This window comes from Diachasma alloeum, unplaced genomic scaffold (genome assembly GCF_001412515.2).
Source record: "Diachasma alloeum isolate Michigan unplaced genomic scaffold, Dall2.0 Dall_scaffold_00586, whole genome shotgun sequence".
Lineage (NCBI taxonomy): Eukaryota > Metazoa > Arthropoda > Insecta > Hymenoptera > Braconidae > Diachasma > Diachasma alloeum.
This window is the reverse complement of record NW_021680718.1, coordinates 24037-46851: the sequence shown is the minus strand read 5'-3', so window position 1 is coordinate 46851 and position 22815 is coordinate 24037. Positions and strand designations below refer to the sequence as shown.

The following is a 22815-nucleotide window of genomic DNA, read 5'->3' as shown; positions in this document are numbered from 1 at the left end:
CCCCCCCCCCAACGCCGTCTGCATGCGTTGTTTGAAATGACGCTGAAACTGGCGAAAGATAGGCACGACTTTTGGCGCGGATTGTACTCTAGGCGCGCTGAGGGCAGGGGCCCTTTTTTTAAAAATAATATTTTAAATTATGTTGAAAAAATGATTGAAATTTATTTTCTAAACAATTATCTTTTTTATGCTGTGAATTTCGAATTAAAAAATTAAATAATTCAATAAATAAATTAATTTATTTACCCGCTCGATTTTTTATCAGTGGCAAATAGACGCATGTATCCGGAGGGATGGAAATTTAGGGGGGTGAGGGGGAGGGGTTTGAGACTACATTGTTATAAAATTTACACCTCCGGAAACATGCGCTGATTTTTTATAATTTTTTAAGCAATGAATTTCGGGGAAAATACATGAGTATGCGGTTTCTCCGGGGGGTTGAAGGCACCTGCATATATCCGGAGGGATGAAAATTTACGGGGCTGAGAGAGAGAGAGAGGTTTGAAACTGCATTGTTAGAAAATTTACCCCTCCAGAAACATGCGATGATTTTTTATAATTTTTCGAAAATTGAATTTCGAGGAAAATACATGAGTATGCGGTTTCTCCGTGGGGTTGAAGACAGCCGCATGTATCCGGAGGGGTGAAAATTTAGGGGGGTAAGGGGGAGGGGTCACAAATTTCATTTTTACAAGTCTTTCCTTCGGAAACATGTTGGGATTTTTTAACATTTTTTTAACAATCGATTTCGGGAAAAATACAAGATAATGGGGTTTTCAAAGGGGGTTGAAGACAGACGCGTGTATCCGTGGGGTGGCACGTTTCGTTCGAAGAGGGGGGGGGCATATAGTAGTTTATCTATATTCATAAATTCAAGCCAAGAATGCGATTTCATTAATTTCCAACATTTCCTGCAACTTATTCATGAAAATGGTATAGAAAGAAATGTTACGTCTCGCATGATGAAATCTGTATTATACTTATTATTTTTTCATGCAATTTTTAGCGTTAATCAAGCGTAATTGAATATCTAAAAGTCTCCATCTATTAAATGCAACTATCAGTTCATAGTTAAGTTTCGAACAAATGAAATAGTTCGCAAAAAAATATATAGTGCAGAGACATGTATTGGACAGGCTCAAAAGCGATTTGAGATGGGAATGAAAGTAACTCAAGAAGAATTATTTCTCAACCCCCCGGAGAAACAATATGCTCATTTATTTTCCCCGAAATTCATTTTTCAAAAAATTATAAAAAATCAGTGCATGTTTCCGGAGGGGTAAATTCTATAAAAATGTAATATCAGACCCCTCCTCCTCAGCCCCCTAAATTTTCACCCCTCCGGATACATGCGGCTGTCTTCAACCCCTCGGAGAAACCGCATGATCATATATTTTCCCCGAAATTCATTTTTCAAAAAATTATAAAAAATCAGCGCATGTTTCCGGAAGGGTAAATTTCATAACAATATAGTCTCAAACCCCTCCCCCTCACCCCCCTAAATTTTAATTGCTCCGAATATATGCGAGTGTCTTCAACCCCCCCGAGAAACCGCATACTCATGTATTTTCTCCGAAATTCATTGCTTAAAAAATTATAAAAAATCAGCGCATGTTTCCGGAGGGGCAAATTTTATAACAATATAGTCTGAAACCCCTCCCCTCATGCCCCTAAGTGTTCACCACTCCGGATACATACGGCTGTCTTCAACCCCCCGGAGAAACAACATATTCATGTATTATCCCCGAAATTAATTTTTCAAAAAATTATAAAACATCATCGCATGTTTCCGGAGGGATAAATTTCATAAAAATGTAATCTCAGACCCCTCCTCTTCACACCGCCTAAATTTTCATCCCTCCAAATATATACGTCTATTTTCCACAGATAAAAAAACCGAGCGGCTGATTAAATTAATTTATTTATTGAATTAATTAATTTTTTAATTCGAAAATCAATGCATAAAAAAGATAATTGTTTAGAAAATAAATTTCAATGGTTTTTTCAACATAATTTAAAATATTATTTTAAAAAAAGGGCCCCTGCACTCAGTGCGCCTAGAGTACAGTCCGCGCCAAAAGTCGTGCCTATCTTTCACCAGAATCATTCGACAGTTTCAGCGTCATTTCAAACAACACATGCAGACGGTGATGGAGGGGGGTGCTCAAATAGATTCTGCAACCCTCTCCCCACCTCGTGTAAAAATTTCAATCCCCGGCATACATGCCTCCCCCACCCTCTCCCCACCCCCTAAAATTCCAACTTTCGACATTCTATTGTTTATTTAAACAACGCATGCAAATGGAACTGTGGGTGTTGTTCATATCGATTCTGCAACCCCTCCCCCCGCCCATCAACGGGTGAAAATCTCAACTCTCCGTATACATACCCTTCCCCATACTTCCCACAAAGTTCAAATTTTTTAGATTCTTTTATTTATCTAATTATTTGATGACCCTCTTGGCCCCTATTTGACCCGGAGCATTCTCCTCCTCTATATCTATTTGTCATAACATTTTTCACGGAGGGCAATTCGGTCAATACAGAATTAAACCAATAAAAAAATGCCAAAATGAACCATTTGGATAATTAATTATATGAGTACGTGCTTTTACCATTTTTGAAAAATATTTGTCCCGCCACTGCTGCTGACTTGATCGGCCTGGGCGAGAAGTCGACACTGCCGCCATCCGGCGGCTTCCCCCTATTGACTTATTGTCCCCTTCAATACGCAAACAGTTATTTCCCTTAATTATTGGAAATTAATGTCATTAAAGGTACTGAAATTCATTAATGATTCATAGATTAACACCCATAATGGTTTCAAGTATCATTTACCCTTTTTTACACCAAAACAAGACTGCCCCGATTAGCCACCTAACAGCCACCTAATTAGGTGTCTACTACGGAGCTCTTTACTCCCCAGGGACCCTGGATCTTTTTCAACAGATTGACTCCAAACCCATGATTTTGATGAACCCAATAAGCTCAACATGCTGTGTAAGAGGTCACGTTGAATGTTGCCTGAAGTTTAGCGATGGACGATGATTTAGGAAGACATGTCAATAAATGAATTCTCTCCGTAGCAGATGTGACAGTTTGTGGTTTGTCTTTGATCTCCTCAACGATTTCATTCATATTAGTGGCGAACCATTCCAATCCGAAAGATGTTGAAAGTGATTTCTTCAAAGAGTTCATAATTTTCCTCTTCTCCGCAATACTTCGGTCAACCCAGTTTGTTGAAAGCGGAGATTGCCCTAATACTGGTAAAGCTTTATTCAGTTGAGTGTAGCTTCCTCTTCTTCTTCACACCCATCATGTGAATGATCAGAATGCCCCGAGTCACTGGAGCTTGCTAGTATCTCCAGCAGATCTGACACTTCCTCATACAAATCCACGAGGCATTTGCAGCTCCTTTAGTTTTATCATCTACATCCTTCTCTCTCCATTTCAGCAATGAGTAACATGCACTGCAGATAACCTGATGATCACCGATTTTTTCGGGAAATTGATTTCGCACATGATCACTTACACGGAACGTTTGTTTCATAACTTTGGAATGATCCGTCTTCGATAGCAGATTGCAACAATTTCTGCGCTCCATGATATCTGAACTGATTCACAACGTAGTTCCACAGATACTCGATACAATTTCTCGATTAACACTGAAGTTAGAATCTATCGGGACCTGGTATTTATACCCTCAGGAAGGAAAGTAAGATGTTTGCAATTGGACAGTCTGATTGCATGGGTTATTCATTCAGCCAATAAGAAGTATATAATGTGTAAGACTGCAATTAAGGATTGAGGAAACAAACAGCTCCACAGGGGCCCTATGTATTTCGCAGAATATAACCGCCGGTGAGTCAATGGGGGCCATCGGACGGACAGCGCCTTGACACCTCCTCAAAATTCCATACATTGTATTGAGGTACTTGTTCAGATTTCCGGTCATTCCGTCCTTCCATTGATAATGTGAATCATAGTGGTATACATTTACGTGGAAACTCTTAAACATTATACTTGTCAATAACTTGCAACCCATTGCTTCCAAAAAAATTTCACCTGGGTTTTCTTGGAAAACTAATAATTTTATTACAATCGTTTACCTTTCTTCTACGAAAAAGTAAAATTTATAAGTTTTCTCTTCCCTAGAAAACAATTCATCACCTTTATTACTTAATATTTTTTCCATGGAAGACGTATTCAGTGAGTGAAATGCAAACGAAACCCGGTCGCGCTGGAGCGCTCAAATTCGGTGGTGTGCTGAGCGGGGCACTGAGCGACAGAGACGTCACATGACTTCATTAAAAATTGTATATCTCACGAGTTAGTGAATGTCATTAAACAAAAATTTGACACCGCTTTTTCAACAATATTTTCCACAATTTATATTTTTTTGAGATTTTCCCGAGTGGAACTCACGAAACTACAACGGTTTTTCTAATTGTTTATTTGAGAAATAACAACAATATTTGTTTTTCGATCGAAACTTTTTGTAAAATGAGCATCTAATCTTTCCGAATGAAAAAGCTTGTTACAATCTGGTTGTCACAGGTTCTAATTATTTTCATTTTAAATTAAAATAATAAATTAAATCCTGAGTCTCGAAGGGAGCTCAAGCTCCCTTCCTTTCGGTAGAAACCGGAGGGAACCATTGGGAAAATTTCAACAAATTGGAATTATTATCAATTATTTGGGAATTATCGTCGAGGAGAGGATTTAGATGAGAAGAAGAGGACGGCCCTGAGAAAAGTCTCTTGGGGCCAACTGGAACCCGCTGACCACCTAGGGACGGATCTGATTCGCTGACCGATGAGAGGAGCCAACCTGGAGCGGGGGAAGCTGCGACTTCCGACAAGGACAGCAAATGCCGGAGTCAGGGAAAATCCTGGACGAACCTGGGGAATCATCCCCAGGATGAGCAAGCATCGTGGGTGAAAATCCACTTCGATAATAATTTCGGAGAAATTTTTATATTGAGTATTTGAGTCAAAACTACATTAAATATTGTAACGATTATCCAGTCCGGGTGGCATTTAGTTGAGGATTTGATTTGATTAGTTTGAAGTGATTAGAGAGGGGGTAGGCCCTCTGATTGAGTATGATTTTTGGCGAACTGGCCGCGTGGCGTCAGTTCTCCCCGAGACCTCGTAGAGTCTATAGAGTAGTAGTTTTGAGTAATGGAGAAATCTGCGTAGCAGATATATAGAGTCGAGTAGCAGTTTACAGTCGTAGAGAATCTGCATAGCAGATAGTTAGAGTTGAGTAAAGTCGAATTTTGAGTCGTCTTGGAGATCTCGACGGTCTGGAGCAGCTAGAGCGGATTCTGGGGTCCTGGACTAGATGAATCGAGATAAGTTGTAGTTTTGAGCATTATTCAAGTTTCAAGATCGAGGCCGCAGACTCGAACCTATTGAGTATAGTTTTGAATCTATATTAATTCAATTTAGTGGATTTTGGGAGACCGGAGAGTCTCAGTAAATCATTTTCTACATTGTAGAGACGAAATTCATTTAATTAATTTCTATCTTTCGCACTGGTTAGGACCAGTGGTCCATCCAGTCTTTTTTTTCATGGTGTAGAAATGCTTACATTTCTTTTCGAAATTATTAATTTCAATTTTTGTGAGTATTAAGAATACATTTGATCTTTTAAGATTTAAATTGTGTTGCATTGTAATTAATTTCCAAAAATCCAAATCCCGATTAAGGGAGTATCCTCCTCCCTCCCCCTTGTAGTAAAGAGTCCGGGTTGGAGATTTGTTGAGTCTTTTTTGAGTATTTTTTAGTGTTGAGAGGAAATTTGGGTTTGGTATTTGTCTATTTAGACAAGGTGTAGAAATAATTAAAATAGACTGGCGCCTTTTGGGTAATATTTCACGTTGGGTTGTTTTAAAAAGACTTGAGATAGTTTGTAGCGATAATTAGAGAAAATTGAAGTCATTTTGGTGTTTTTGAGTTTGAAGATTTTCACAAGCTCTTTTGATTTTTTTTTTTTTTATAAAATGCATAACAATTGAGATATAAATGTTCAAATGCATGTTTAGTCATCACTCACTCAAATTTAACAATTGCTATAATTTTGACAAAAAAAAAGTCTTCACGGGAAAGATTATTATTGGCCCTCCCTATGCAAGATATCAAATTTTCATTAAAAAAAAAATTTCCTCCGTTGAAATAGCATGAAATGCCCTATAGGCGAAATCGGATAAGAATATAGATAGGATAGGATAGGTTGAATATCTCCTAATCGGTAGTTTAGGAGATATTCAACTTTTTGTGAAAAACTGTATTGCTCAATGTTTCCCAAACTACTGGTCCGATTTCAGCTTTCTTTTCCTTTTTAATACTCGTCTTACTGTCTTCCATCAAGATCAATCGAAATATAAACAACTGTTGGTACTAAGTTTTCAAGATATTTACGTTTTTACCATTTTTTCATGTGAGAGTGAATTTGACGTTCCATACTATACGTAAAAGTTGAAATGAACATCTAAAATTTTGGCTACTTATCAGTATTATCGAGTCACACTTATGTATAAAATTTGTTATCGATCGTTTCAGTATATCTTGGCATATTCATCTAAAAATTTTCTTTGATAAATGACACATTGTTATTTTATCAATGACTTTTGTATCGGGATCACTTGATAAAACAAGATAAGTGTCACAAAGAAGGTCATACGTTTCAACGGTAGAATTTACTAAGGATCCCAAGGTTCAATAGTTCAGGAGCTTCAAGGATCAGATGTTTTGAGTGAATTTTTTACTTTAAAATCGCCAATTATGCTCGTGCAATCCATATAACTCAGGCCTTCTTCCTAACTCAGATGAAATATATACGGTTGAGGCTGTCGAAGAATATGTTCATGAATCAACTTCACGTTTTCGTTTTTAAGAGTCGACTGTTTTGAGGGTCATATACTTTAAGGATCGAATGCTGAGATTGAGAGGTTTTGAAGGATCAGTAGTGCTACAAGGGCCAGATGTTTTGAACGTTGATTTCCTTTTTCAAAATCCTCACTTATGCTTGTGACTTAATAAATCCAAGGTCCTTCTCCAGCAAGACAAAGTGTACATTTATAATATGTTCGGTACTCGGTAAATCTAGAATAATCTAGAGGAGGGCGATCGGAACAAAATCGTTCACTTGTTTATTTATCATTTTATTCTTGTACGCACGATAAGTTAAGTAAAAATGGAGATAGCAAGTTGTAATTTTGTATGATTATGGCTCTTATAATAGAGGAGAATCGATTGAGCAATTTCGGAGATATTTAACTTGTATAAATTTATTTCATCAAAAGGTTTTTTTTATTGGTCATCAAAAAGTTGAATATCTCCCTGACGACACCCTGTCGCATGCTGTTGCGGTTGTATCCTTGTCACAGTGTCAGGGAATGGCTACGGATCCATTCAGAAGCTTACTACCAATGGAATTGGTAGAAATCAGAAAAAAATGAAAAGCCTAATAATGCAAAAAGTAACGGTGACATGGCTTCTAACGGATAGGCTCCAATCCCTGCTTATTTTGTATTTTTTTCTAATTTCACTATTTTTATTATAATTAAAATAAAGCAAAAACGCCCCTTAATCTTTGATGATTCGAGCTCCAGTACGTGAGTAGAATAATTTTTCATCATTAAAGTTGACGCAAAATTTGATATCAGAATTTTGACATTATTTTTTAACTGCAAATGTGCCGAGTTCAGCAACGTCCCTCATCTCTACGTAACGGCGCGAACCCGTAATCTCCCATGGGAGTCTGACGGGGGACGAGCGTCCCGTGTTCCCAATGGGAGACACATAGGAGACGTTTGGGAGCAATGAGTCACCGAGTCTCCATGTAATCTCGAAGGGAGACGAACCTGGGAGGACTCAGTTGGAATATTTCAATCGAAAATAACTCCTCGAAATTAGGTTTCAACTATTAAAATGCATTTGTTGAATCAACAATTGCGAAAATAGCTCAATGCTCCAAAAACCACCTCTTAAAACGTCTGGAGATGATTTCAAACCGCAAAAACTGTTATCAATTCTCAAAAAATGGGAAAAGAAATCAATCTTCATTGACGAATTGTCCATCAGCAATTCAGCATCCGCATCAGATCGTTTTAATCACGAAAAATGAATACTTGTTTTTAGAGCGAAAACGGAATTTTCATAATAAAAAAAAAAATCTTTTTGTCGTGTCAAATTAAAATGATTTTATCACGCATTCATGTCGAATCTCTCCGCGCACGTATACTCCGTTCAAATATTTTCCCGCTTCATTACACCATGAACATTAATTTAAATTTAGATAGAGAAATAAAGAGTGAATAGAATTTTTGAATTGCATTTTTTATCGTCAATGGGATTTTCTTGAGAAAGATCTAAGGTGAAGAATTGCTGTTGCGAGATCAGAAGAATTCCCACGGGACTTCACGACAATACATTTTTTTTAGCTGTTGAAGATAATTTTTTTTCCCTCAGAAGCAAAAAAAATCTCAAAAGAAAAATGTTTTTTTTTTCTACAGTTGTGGTGAATATTGGGGGAATCATTTTTCTCATACGAATTGAATCGTCTGGGGTGATTTTTCCCCCTTGAGAACCTTCCAATTATAAAAATAATAGGGCAAATAATTTTTACTTCATCATTTTCGTTTCATTGCACCATAACGGAAGAGGAATTTCATTGCATTTTTTATTGTCAATGAGATTTTCTCGAGAAAGTTAAAAGATCGAGGGTTAATAATTGTCGTGAGATCATAAAAATTCTCATAGGACTTCACAACGATAATTTTCGTTTTATCTCTTGATGATAATTTTTTTCTTCAGAAGAAAAAAATTCTCCTTAGTAGAAAAATATTCTTTTCTTTAGTTCTAGTAAATAGTTAAGGGGGAGGGGCATAATTTTTTTCTGACTCAAATTAATTTGTCAGGGTTCATTTTTCATCCCTAAGCACCTATCAATTATGAAATTTGGAGAGGGAATAATTTTTTAACGTAACAATTTACCTTTTAATTTCACGTTGCACTTCTCGGGCAAAGGTGAAGGTGATTCTTTATGCGCTTGTATCTTCTCGATTAGAAACTCCAGCCTGGAGCTATTCCCCTTGAACAGCATCCTGATACCCTCAATCTCATAAACGTCAGCGAAAAACAATCTTTTCAATCGATAAATTCTCTACTTTTTCGAATAAACGAAGTCATCACTGTTATTTCGCGCCATTTCTATTGTCACTGTTCGGTGTTGACGAAAATATCATCTGGAATTGAAGATAAAGACATATTAAACCGACAGAAACCCCGAAATTCCTAATTTTATTCCAACAGAATCAACCGAGTTATGAAATATGCAAAATCATAAAATTCATGCTTTCATAATCTTGATTGTTTTGAATATTTTCACATTTTAAAAAAATACTAAAGGTATACATGACTCCAATCGATAAACCCCCACAAAATAAAGCCGAGGGGCTTTCAACAAAAATAAATAAAGAAACAAACAAAAAAATCAACAAAGATTTTGACAAAATAATTCTCATCGTGAAACAATTGCAACAATCAAGAAAAAAAAAAGTTCACAGTGAGGACGGTAAAACCCTCGAAATTCCAAAAATTCCACTCCAAACCTAACAAATTACCTAAATTATCACATATTCAAAGTCACAACTCTTCTTCAAATGACAAAAATCACATTTCACGTCAGAAATTATCTCTGACAATTAATTTGCAACTCAAAAATAAATGTTTAATTCCATGATTCCAATTCTAAAAAAATATTTCCAAAATAAAAATAAATAATAAGATCAACAAACGGACACGTGACACCAAACAATGAATCCCTCCCCCCCGCTTCGCTCCTCTACAAAAATGAATAAGGCCAAAGACATTTTTAAAATAATTCTCATCATGAAACAACTTTAAATTTGTAGTGAAAATCATGAACCCTTGGAAATTCCAACAATTCCCCTCCAATCCCAAAAAATTAACAAAATCTTAAAATATTCAAAATGAGCCCATTTATAAATTATAAAAATTGCACTTCGTCTCAAAACTTATTTTTCGCAACCAATTTTTTACTCAAAAAACTCAAAAATAGAGGCATGATTCCATACTGTCAATTATAAACATTGTCTTCGCAGTACAAAAATGAAATAAAATCAACAAACATACACGTGACCCAATTGATAGCAACCTCCTCCTTTCGCCAAAAATAAAGAAAAAAGCCGTTGAAAAAATAATTCTCTTCATAAACCGACAGTAACAATTCAAAAATGAAAAAATCTCGAGCGTTACTCTTGACTTTACAGTGAGGACTATGGACAAACACTGAAGGGGTCCGACCCGTGTACGGTATTATCAACCCCCAGTTTGCAAGAGAGACCTCCCGAGAAGCAGTTACGGAGTTTGCGGACTCATGGAGAAAGGGAACTCTGTACACCAAGAGGAGAAGGTGAGGCTGAGGGAGACCCCTTGGGATACCAGCAACCGTATTGGACGGTAGGCGGGCTTGTGGAACACCCAGCCTCCCCCTTCACCCCCCTGCCCGCCGCACTACCTGGTAAATTTATCCGACCCCACCACCTATTGCTCGTTTATCTGTCATATGCTCATGTCAGTTGTGTTCAGTCGTGTTTGAAGTCATCAGCATCGTTGATGAGAATTAAGGATGTGCAAAAATTTTGTGACACGTCAGTGGCACATCACATGACTAATTATGACGTCATTAATATATGACCGTCACATTCCAATTAAATAGATCATGTTCACTCCTCATTTTATGGTATATTATATGACACAAATCCTATGTGACCGTCATATTCTAACTAAAAATACCAGTAACAATATTAAACTACTGAAATTATGACCAAAAAATATGACGTCACATGACTGTCATTAATTTCTCATATGACGAAAGAAAAAATTGCGGTCATTTTCACATTCCTAATAAGAATTCCGGTAATTAAGAAATTCAGGAAGTTGATAATTTTTTTTTCAATTCCTGTAATTATTATTCCATATTCATAATCTATTATATTATTTTATCTATTATATTTCGTTGCTTTATTCATTAATTCCTGATTTTTCAAATTAAATTTTCTGACCCTTATCCAGAAACAAACCTTAAACAAAAGCGTAAACATGATGCTAAATAATAAGAAAAAACATCTGCCTCCATGATTTTTTTTTAAATTATTGACGTGGATACGTCTATAGTTTCAATATGGGGGGGTCATTTTGGAAAACGGTCGTTATTATGTGCACCGCCATCTATCGGAAGTCTAGAAAATTCTAGACATTTCGAGGTAACTCGAGAAGTTTCTTGAAATTTCTAAAAAATTCAGGGAGTTTCCAGAAAATTCGAGGGAATGCACGGAGTTTCTAGGAAATTCGAGTAAGAAGGAAAGACCATGGACGTATCCACGTACAATTACAGCTGTATCGAAGATACAGCCGCCTGCATTTTTTATTCTTGCATTTCCTAATTCTCTTAAAAAATTTCCTGACACTCATGACCCTTATCATCACTATAATATTACAAAAATCATACGAATAAAAATATTATAAAAATTTTGGTTTGTCTAATTATAGAAGAAATCATCGATTTTAATTTGAATATAAAATTGCATTTTATATCTGATAATTTAGATTGGTTTTTCACGTCAATTTAATTCTCACCTCCACTACTCTCATAACAATCTCCAAAAAAAAACCTTAAAAGCCCTTAAAACTGATTCCAATTAATAATTGATGAAGCACAAATATTTACCCCATTGGCCTTGACAAAATGTACCAAGGGATTTTTATTATAAAGCCCCGTCAATTAATATTAACAGACTACCTAAAGAAACCTCTCAAAAAGCCCTCCCCTGGTACTACCAGAATTTCCCCTCATCCCGCGAACGAAAAAACTTCCCGAAGAAACGAATACCAAAAATCAAAAACTAAAGCTGATTTTTAAATTTCGTAATTTTTAAACCAAGAAACTTAAAAACTCGAGAGAAAAAAGTGAAAAGACAAAAGAAATTTTAACCTGAAAGAGTAAAAAAGACGGTATGAGTAGAAGTGAGGAGAGACTCTGGTATATTATGGGGATGCTAGGATATTCCCCTGGGATGATGGAAGAGTCCAGAGCACATGCGCCAGGCTGATTAGTTCTTCCGTCCCTCTCTCTCGTGGGCTGCCAGCGCCAGAGGAGACCACTGACTCCTCAGGGACCCTTACCCCCCGGCTGGTTTCCCTCTTGGATCGTCGTTCCCATTTACCATCCCTTTCTATCTAATTTTCATTCCTCGTGCAGAGCTCACTCACTCTCACATCCCAATGCCCAACTATTCCACTTCTCTCATGGCTCACCGTTACCCTAGACACGCAAAGCTCACCCCCACAGTACTACCTCTATTCCCAATATAATACCAACTAGCGAAGACTTTTCGCAAGTACATGAGACGGAAAAAATATATATATTTATGTGAAAAATAGAAAGGATGATCAATCATGGTTTTTTAGGTTTGGCATTCAGGTTTCGCAAGGTTAGTGAAGGGTAGAATGAAGAGTTGATGGGGGACATTGGAATTTTGCGATTACCTGTGAATCTGAGGGAATAAAGATATTTTCGTGGAAATTAATGAGTTCCAGAAAATATATCTATGGAAATGTTCATATTGAGGGTGCGTTACGAAACATTTTTCTCAAAATATTCTTCAAGAAGGAGTTATGCATCTGAATTAAACCACAATTCCTCTCATAATTATAAATATCCGTTCGGAGATTTTTTGTCGAAAATTTCACGATTCACGGAAATATCTCTTTCGACTTTTTTCGAAACACATTTTTCAATATATTTTTAAAAAATTATATGAAAGCTCTGAAATTTCAGTTATTGAAAAAACATGAAACTTAATCCATATCATACTTGAGTATAAATAAAATTTATTCAGTTCTAATATTCCACAATAAAAAATGATTAATCCAATGCAGATTCACGAGAAATGAATGCCAGCGGAATTAAAACTGTGCAGAAGTCTAAAAAAACAGAAATAAAAAATTAATATTTTTCAATTAAATAAAGTCAAAATTGTTGAAATGTGAAAACAATATTTACTTGATGAAGTCGTCCATGTCCATGGTCCTGGCACGTTTGTCCCCCATTTCCGCTTGCTCTAGTGTCTCCATGATCAATGATTTGATGTCAAAATCCTCAGGAATTGGCTAGACAGCAAAAGAAAAATCATTTCAAATTAATAAAATGGGGGAATGAGTTTGAGTCAATAAATTTCACGAGTAAGAGTCACAAACCTTATTATTAAGGCTGCAATGGAGTTTATAATTCTTCTCCAGCATCGAGAGAACAGTCGTGTGTTTGAAGGTAGCCGAAAGAGTTTTATTCTTCCTTCCAAACGCTATCCTCGTCAGCCCATCCCACTCTTGGTAATTGATAGAGGGTGGGGGTATTTTTGGCTCGACTCTCACGACATTCGACTCGACTTTAGGGGGTGGCCTGAAGTTATTCTTGCCAACTTTTAATAACATGTCGACTCTGGCTAATAACTGGGTGTTTACGCTTAATCGACAGTAGGACTTGTCACCGGGTTTAGCTACTAATCTCTCGGCGAATTCTCTCTGGAACATGAGTACTGCACATCTAGAAAAATAAATAACGTCAATAAAATAAATTCGAGCCCTTCGAACTCAACGAAAATTCTTTTGTGATATTCCTGTCTTGTGATCTTTTTCCCCCAAATCTATTGGTTTTCGAAACAATTAACAACTAGACCAATATTCAATTCTTAGTTTTATCAAAAAATGTAAAGAAAAATTTATTTTCTTGAACATTTTCTAAGTTACAAGGAGATTCTTTAAGGAAAAGAATTTTTATTCAAATCAAGATATCGAACTGAAACTAAAATTGATAAATGAACAAGCAGTTCATCATTTAACAGAAGAATTTTCCCCATTCTCCAGACATTTACCTAATTAGAAAAACTATTCAACTTCTCAAATCATTCAGTCAATTAATTAGACAAATTATTCAAGTCATCAAACTATTCAATCGATCCATTATCCGATAAATTTAAAATTATTCTACTCCTTTAATTATTTAATCGATAAATGATAACCTGAACTGAGGACGATGGAGCAGAAGTTTGAACATCAAAGGTGAAGATATCTGATAAGGAACATTAGCAACACATAGATCGAAAAATGGTAAATCAGCCTTGAGCACATCTCCCACAACAATCTGGAGTTTGGACTGGAGAGGAGTTGCTTGGACCCTCTTCTGCAACTCCGCCACCATCCTGGTGTCCACCTCACAGGCAATGACTTTTTTGCACTTCTCCAGCATCTTCACAGTCATGTTACCAGTACCAGGACCAATTTCGAGGACAACGTCAGTAGGTCTCAACGCTGCCTTTTCCACCATGCTCTGGATTATGAGAGGATTCTTCAGTATGTGCTGGCCAAAATCCTTATTGAACATGATACCTAATAAGAACAAAATAACGATTTACGGAAAGGAAAGTCCTGAGCAGAAATTAAAAAGAATGAAATTAGCAGAAAGAGGATGAAAAAACGCTTTATTTAATCATTAACTTGAGATTGGTAGAGTGAAATTCTAAGATTTTGTTGCTTCCGGATGGAAGCTTTGTAATTGATCGATTTTTACATTCTCTAATTTTGCTTGGGAATTACTTAGAATGTCATGAAACGTCGTGATATGATGTTTTTAGAAAATGTCTGCTTATACGTCCGTATGTGCGTGCAAAATTCTGGGAATTTTTTTTTAATGTTCACAGAACAAACAGGGTTTCGAGTCTATCCGACAGATTCATACAAAACGTTAAATATGTCCGAAGCTCGGCCGATTACAACTTTTGCTGAAAACATTGTTGAATAGGTATGCATATTTGATTGATCTGGTGTGAAACCCTTGAGACGAATATTCTGAAGAAAGAAAAAGTGGAATTGGTGCAGTAGATTTTGAGATATAGGGGGAAAACGAAATTTGAACAAGTTCACGGAGAAAAAAATTCCAGAATTGTTCAGGAGAAATTCAGGCAAAAATTACCGTGCCGTCTGGTAAAGTGGGTTCAATTGTCTAGCACTAGAAAAATTCCGATGCTGCATAGTAAAAATTCCGGTACCGCATAATAAAAGCTTGATCCCTGTTTTCTATTACATGATAAATTACATTCAATAGTTAAAAATGAGTAAACATTGTGATTCAGCATATCGTCCTATTAATTTTATTTCAACCTCTTCTCCATATCCTCTCTCCCATATTAAAAGCGGAATGCGCGGCAAACGTATGTGGAACGTTTGACAGGCCAATGTATCTCTACAGCGTTGTACACTTCATGAAGAGACAATAAAGGTCACTTATTTTATTTCTTAACCGTTTTATCACAACACTAATTAATATTTCACTGAATTGATATTATGAAAAACATTAACCTGGGGTTTCAGTAAGGTGATATGTGAGAGGAGGCGACGGAATAAATCATCTGGTCACGTTGAGTTGATGTTCGGGGCTGCGGAGGGGGGACGAAGAGTGCCGAAATCTTACAGATGCGCGATCGGGTCCTAGGATTCTGGTAGAGCACCGGAAAAATTTGATAGCCAGTGTCATAATTTTTCTCGTATTTCTCGTCAAAATTCACTGTCGCTTCGATTTTACCGTGCTGCACAAGAATTTTTCGCCGCATTTATCCGAAAAATGACTCGCGCAACTGTACTTTTTCCTACTCTTTGCAGTACATTTCGCCTGGAAAGACGATCTGAACCCACTTTATTGTGCGAGCACGGTAATTTTTCTCGTACATTTCTCTCCGTGTTGTTATATCTCAGGATTTCAGAATATATCTCGAAGTTTCCGATTTTTTTCGATGAAGTTAACCGTATTTAAGCCACATTTTCCAAAAATAAATCACCCAAAATCGAAATTTTCATACACATACCTATAGACATGTTACAAAAAAACATCTTTTCTTTACGTTCCACTTCATTCTATATCATTTCAATGCAAAGCTTCCATTCGGAAACAAAAAGGACGAAAGGCTCGTAATTGATATTATTTCGGAGTACATCTTGGCGAAATCTCAGCTCAATCGGTCCAGTAGTTTTTGAGCTCTTACTAGATTACAGGCTGAGATTTCAGATGGCGAAATCGAATGAGTAATTTTCGAGATATTCCATTTTTTGTAAAAAAAAAAATATATTGCTCAATATCTCAAAAACTATTCGTCTCAATGTCTTCCATCTAGTTATTTCAAAAATATATACCTGTTCATCCAAAATTTACGTGATATTGGCTTTTTTATGTTTTGTTTTTGTCTGAAATTTCCATTGACGTTCCAGTTCCAGTACATGAGTGAAGGATGTAGTGGAATTTGGTAATGTTGAGGACTATATAATTAGTATAATCGAGTTGCACGCCTGTGTAAAATTTCAAATTGATCGGTTTGATACTTTTCGGAATAGAACAATTGATGTAAAAAACGTTTTCATCACGCTGTGACGAAAAGTGAACTTTTCGGCACGCTCCGCGTGCCTAAAAGTCCAATTTCCGCCACATCGTGATGAAAAATATTGTTCGTAACTCGTGAAAAAATGTTTTTTAGCTCGTGGGATTATATCACTCGCCTTCGGCTCGTGATATAAACCTCCCACTCGCCAAAAAACACTTTTTTGCACTCGTTACGAAATATACTATTTTTGCATAGAATGAAATATCGTTGTTCTATCATTGATTTTCACATGAAGATGACTCAAAATGTCATATAACTTTATATTGTATCATCATTTTCGAAAAACAAGGTTGTATAGATGTTCCTGTCTTAGTACATACGCCGAAATTTAATGCTCAGTTTTGGAAGGATGAACGTTTTGAGGATAAATTTTTTTTTATCTTTTCCGCGCGATAGTGTGAGAAAAAATAAAGATAGTAACTTGAAATTTCTTATGATTATAGCTCTTGTGATATTGAGGGTTGTTATTTTGGATGGGTACAATCGGCCGAGCGGTTTCGGAGATATTTAACATTTTGTATAAATCTCTTTCATCAAAAGTTCAGCATCTCCCTGCAGACATCCCGTTGAATGTGGTTGCGCTTGTATACCTGTCACAGGGAGTTGCTACGAATTCATTCGGAAGCTTACTATGAATGGAATTGTTAGAAATCAAAGAAAGCAAAACATTAATAACGTAACAAGTTATGGTAACATGCCTTTTGTCGGATAGGCTCGAACCCCTGCTTGATTTTTCATTTTCAAGACAGTTTTTCTTAGGTTTAAAATGAGATGTGACTCATTTAAATCGCATCATATGGACAGGTGATTTTGATAATTTAAGAAAGCTCCTTTCAACTCCCCCTAAATATACATCGATTCAATAGTTTTGATCTGTCCAGATAAACAATAAAGGAGAATTTAATAACGAGCAATTCCACGTCAAATCCGAAATGAAAAAAATGTCATATTTCCGATTGTTTTGTCTTTTTTCTTTTGAGAAAGTATCCATGAAAACAAAGCTTTCATAAAACTTTTAGACTGATTCTATTTTTTTCCAGCAAGTTATGATTTTTCAAAAAATTTCCCTTTTTCAACTTGAATTTTAATTGTTTGAGAAAAAGGTGAAATATAATTGAATTTAATCATTAGGAATCGAATTTTCGTTTTCACACATTGGAAGGTAACGGAAAGAGCTTGAAAATGATTGCCTTTGAACACAATTTATTCAATTATGAGTCGTTATGGCAAAATAAATTTTTTTTTTCTATCTGCAATTATTCGAAAACTTTTTTTTTATCCGAAATTTTAGGGGTAACTTGGGGGCATAATTACCGATATTTTCACCAAAGAACTATAGTTATTTTGTAGTCGTTCTTCGGTAATCAAGTGTTTTCTTAAATTTGTTTCCGGGAACAATGCGCAAATGTCTAAGAAAACAAATTTTATGGCCAGTAATAGTTGAAAGTGACTTATTTTAAACCATATTTCACTTCGGAACATATAACTATCCACCTGAACCTTACAGTGGGGGAGGGGAGGGGAGGGGACTCTTAAGAACTATGACTTATTTGACAATCAATGAATTTACGGCAGATTGGATTTTCTAATCGTTTTGGAATTGTGACAGTCTTGGTTTTTGACTCTTTCAATGTTGTCGCCTCACATAAAATGTTGAAACAACTTATGAAGAATAGTATTTTTCCGGCCTGTTGCGATGGGGGTTTTTACTCGTGTGGCGTTGGCCTCCGAGCCATAGGTGAGGAGTGGCCAACCACACGAGTAAAAAAACCCCATCGCAACAGTCCAGGAAAACAATATTTTTCTGTAGTGATTTTCAAGTTTTCGAGTTTAGGAAGTATGTAATACCAATTCCCAGACGAGAAATCGTGAGAAGCAGTACAGAAAATTTTTTTCTTCAACAGGGAATTCATATGAAGATGCAGGCCCACACGGCAACATCAAAGTGGCTTCGAACAAAGTGGAACTAAGCCTCTACCGACTGTCATTCCTGCACAGAGAAAAAAAATTTTTGCCAAGTATCCATTTACTTGACGGAAGTATTAATTCTTTTAATAACGTATTTCTCCAGGCGAGTCATTCCCAGGCAATCCTTATTAGATTTCAATTATGGCAATTATATTATNTTCAACTTGAATTTTAATTGTTTGAGAAAAAGGTGAAATATAATTGAATTTAATCATTAGGAATCGAATTTTCGTTTTCACACATTGGAAGGTAACGGAAAGAGCTTGAAAATGATTGCCTTTGAACACAATTTATTCAATTATGAGTCGTTATGGCAAAATAAATTTTTTTTTTCTATCTGCAATTATTCGAAAACTTTTTTTTTATCCGAAATTTTAGGGGTAACTTGGGGGCATAATTACCGATATTTTCACCAAAGAACTATAGTTATTTTGTAGTCGTTCTTCGGTAATCAAGTGTTTTCTTAAATTTGTTTCCGGGAACAATGCGCAAATGTCTAAGAAAACAAATTTTATGGCCAGTAATAGTTGAAAGTGACTTATTTTAAACCATATTTCACTTCGGAACATATAACTATCCACCTGAACCTTACAGTGGGGGAGGGGAGGGGAGGGGACTCTTAAGAACTATGACTTATTTGACAATCAATGAATTTACGGCAGATTGGATTTTCTAATCGTTTTGGAATTGTGACAGTCTTGGTTTTTGACTCTTTCAATGTTGTCGCCTCACATAAAATGTTGAAACAACTTATGAAGAATAGTATTTTTCCGGCCTGTTGCGATGGGGTTTTTTACTCGTGTGGCGTTGGCCTCCGAGCCATAGGTGAGGAGTGGCCAACCACACGAGTAAAAAAACCCCATCGCAACAGTCCAGGAAAACAATATTTTTCTGTAGTGATTTTCAAGTTTTCGAGTTTAGGAAGTATGTAATACCAATTCCCAGACGAGAAATCGTGAGAAGCAGTACAGAAAATTTTTTTCTTCAACAGGGAATTCATATGAAGATGCAGGCCCACACGGCAACATCAAAGTGGCTTCGAACAAAGTGGAACTAAGCCTCTACCGACTGTCATTCCTGCACAGAGAAAAAAAATTTTTGCCAAGTATCCATTTACTTGACGGAAGTATTAATTCTTTTAATAACGTATTTCTCCAGGCGAGTCATTCCCAGGCAATCCTTATTAGATTTCAATTATGGCAATTATATTATCATAAATCGCTGAAAAAAAAATCAAATCGCTCTAAAAAATTTATGAGAGCTTGGTCTCGCCTACTCCTTCTCAAAAAAGAATCGGCAAGACAATCGGAAGCATAAAATTTTTTTCATGTCGGATTTAGTGTGTGGAATTGTTCAACATAAATATCATATTAAAAACATGTTAATATTAACACTGATGTCAATGTTGACTAATACAATTGATATAATTTTGTGGTGAAATGTTTGAAGCCACGAAAGAGGAAATTTCAAAAATTCACTATCAGAAATAATGAAATAAAACATGATCAATTGTACCTTGCTTGGCGATTTTCTCATGGACCCGACTCTTCTTCTCCACCCGTATTTTCGGCATTTTTAAACGATTTTATTCACTCTGTATTGATCAATTACAAACGAAAATGTCAAATTTTCGGAGTGATATAAACAGAGAATTATAAACACGTGGGAAACCTAACCTTTTGTTGTATTGTTTCAGGTTTGGAGCCAAAGAGGATTGACTAAAAAGTAAGGTATGATACAGGGAGGTATGGTGAAGCTTTGATGTCGCCGACACCGAAACAGGGGACAAGTTCCAATGGAAGCCGCGCGCGGCGCTGTTGCGTCCCTTCCCCTCTAAGGTATGATACAAGCAGGTATGATGAAGCCAGAAAACAGGGGACAAGTTCGCCGGAGCGCCAGAAGCGGCGTTCCGGTCGACTTACGCTTCCCCTCATCTCCTTTAGTCTCCCACCACTGGCACTTTTTTTGCTGGAGGGAACGTTATGAAATTTATATTTTAAGTCAAAATAATTAGCCCCGTATGAAATTACATGTACAATGCGAAGAAAAATAAAAAAATGCAAATATATTCATGGTTTTTCATGTACTATTTCTTTAATAGTCAATGGCCCGCTCACTCTTTCATTAATGGGGTGATTTTTATCTTATAATAGGTGAATTCTTTCTTTTTTTACTGAAAATAATTACCAAGATTGAGAGTGAAATCACTGCTCAATGTAATAGCATTAAAAATAAAATGAAAATGCATTTTTGTCCAATGTTGAACAATATTTATTTTTCGCGCGAAAATATCTCGCGAATGTTGTTTGTTTATGTCTGCTCCAAAACGTACTCCAATAGATCTGAACAGTCTGTGCGAGTTGATTCATGCAAAATGGTTAAATCGTGTGCAATTATAAATTGCAAAGCATCTTCTAGGGATAATTATCGTTTTTTCTCCCTTCCCAGTGTGAAAAAAATTGAGAAGCGACGACAATGGCTGGAAAAAAGCGGTGATTTGCTATCGAGTGATCAAGTGTCAAAGAACGATTGTTATTTGTGTGAGGTGCGTAAGTGAACAGTTGGGACATTTTTTTTTTTTTGTGGATCTTGAAACCCCTTGTACCTCATTTATTTCACCCCTCGTGACCATTATGACCCTCGTATCTTTTTCAAAACTTGTTCATAGAAGAAAACATTAAAAAACATAGTTCAAACTGGGATCCTCATTATCGTAATCCCATCCCTCCAAATTCTTCCCTATTAAGCTTCACTGAAGAGAAGAGGAATAATTAATTAAATGGACTTCTGATGTTAATTATTCTTCCTTCTAATTAGTATTTCAATCGTCTAGTCGACATGACTCTCAGTCAATCTTTATCGCTCGATCCCATAGAACTATTTGCTGAGAATCATATAGTTTTCATCTCAACATTTTTTAATCCTGTTCCTCTCGATTGAACACAAAATTTTATTTTCATCACGCTGTATCGGAGAAGTAACTTTCCGACACATTGTGATGAAAAATTTTGTTCATAACTCGTTAAAAAAGTGGTTTTTGGATCGTGATATAAACCTCCCACCCGCCAAAAACCACTTTTTTGCACTCGTTACGAAATATACTATTTCTCTGTCATGAAAAAAAAAATTGATTTGACGGGGATTTGAACTCGCGACGCAAGTAAAATCGGCATGTGGNGCGACGCAAGTAAAATCGGCGTGTGGTGGGAGATCTAATCCGCGTGAGCGGAAGGGACGCAACAGCGCCGCGCGTGGCTTCCATTGGAACTTGTCCCCTGTTTCGGTGTCGGCGACATCAAAACTTCACCATACCTCCCTGTATCATACCTTATTCCCCTCACGCGGGTGACCACCACGCCCACCACTTTGCTAGTGACATATCAATAGAAGCGCCAAAATTCAAATATGCGCATGGTCCATTCGGTGTACAATCGGTCAAATAAGTTCGTAAAAGACTTGAAGTTGGGCGCAGATGGAGGTGAGGCGGCGGTAAATACTGAAGCCGAAGTAACTAGACTGAAATTCGCGTCACAGACTCGCATCTTCGAAATTATGTTTCGTGCTTCATTGTGATATGGGGGGAATGGGGAATTGGAGTGACGTTTTGAATATTTCTTTTTTCGGAGCAAAAAATAATTGTTTTTATTTTTAATTTTCGTTGTCATTGCCATCAATGTTAACCAAATGAGGGGACTAACAAGTAAATATATATATCGTTCTAGTACAAGAATAAATAAATAAATAAATCAGTTTGTCAATTTTTGAAGTAAATGTTGATAGTTATATTAACATTGAATTATCTTGGTAGGAGTAATTTGATTGGAAAATATGAAAAATATATATTTATTTCTATTTTCATTGGCAACAAAATAGTGCGGTGCCTTTTTTTGTGAAATAACTCCTTCAGAAGGTAATTGAGGAAATTAATAAATACTGAAGGGACTGGAGACGACTGCAATAACCGATATCAATCATCAATGGAGGAATCTGTTTGCAAAGGGAAATTTCAAACGAAAAAAACGAAATATATAAATTAATCAGATTTGGAAATAGCCTAACACAGCTTTCTGTGAAATGAAATACTTATTATGGGGTTAAACGGAATGGCTGGATGCAAGTAGATCTTCATAATTTTCTACGATAATATTTCGGTGAACAGTTCCTCCAGGGAGGAGGCCAAAAGACATAATATCTAACCAAGTTTCTTAGCTTAGACAAAGATGGTCAGATGGGTTTCATTCCAAGCTGACCAGCATCGATGATCCTAATTCTTCACTTATCTGAATGTTGTAAATTGATCAACTGCATTAAGTTTGATCAATATAAGA

The 22815-nt window shown here is 36.3% G+C and overlaps 2 protein-coding genes across 2 annotated transcripts in view; both read right to left on the bottom strand.

Moving 5' to 3' along the window:
* Positions 1-10388, bottom strand: part of LOC107043481 (zinc finger protein 423 homolog) — a 73554-nt gene extending 63166 nt beyond the window's left edge. Inside the window, exons 1-2 of the mRNA XM_015265018.2 lie at positions 10164-10388; positions 9003-9253 (exon numbers count right to left, since the gene is read on the bottom strand). Coding sequence (XP_015120504.1) covers positions 9003-9111 — 109 coding nt within the window. The 5' untranslated portion in view covers positions 9112-9253; positions 10164-10388. The remainder of the gene's footprint in view (positions 1-9002; positions 9254-10163) is intronic.
* A 2518-nt stretch (positions 10389-12906) lies between these two features.
* Positions 12907-20237, bottom strand: LOC107043480 (probable dimethyladenosine transferase). The gene is made up of 5 exons (XM_015265017.2): positions 20003-20237; positions 14111-14477; positions 13290-13635; positions 13096-13202; positions 12907-13016 (listed from the first exon to the last, which is right to left on the bottom strand). Exons 1-5 carry the CDS (start codon positions 20058-20060, stop codon positions 12974-12976), a joined length of 921 nt encoding a protein of 306 aa, XP_015120503.1. The 5' UTR covers positions 20061-20237; the 3' UTR covers positions 12907-12973.
* Positions 20238-22815: the final 2578 nt, after the last annotated feature.

What these genes read in the sequence shown, in the direction of transcription:
- LOC107043480 (XM_015265017.2), bottom strand. Translation starts at nt 20,060, where the DNA reads ATGCCGAAAATACGGGTGGAGAAGAAGAGTCGGGTCCATGAGAAAATC. An exon ending in CTCCATCGTCCTCAGTTCAG is followed by an intron (nt 13,636 to 14,110) that starts GTTATCATTTAT and finishes TTATTTTTCTAG; the next exon opens with ATGTGCAGTACTCATGTTCC. An exon ending in GACATGGACGACTTCATCAA is followed by an intron (nt 13,017 to 13,095) that starts GTAAATATTGTT and finishes CTGTTTTTTTAG; the next exon opens with ACTTCTGCACAGTTTTAATT.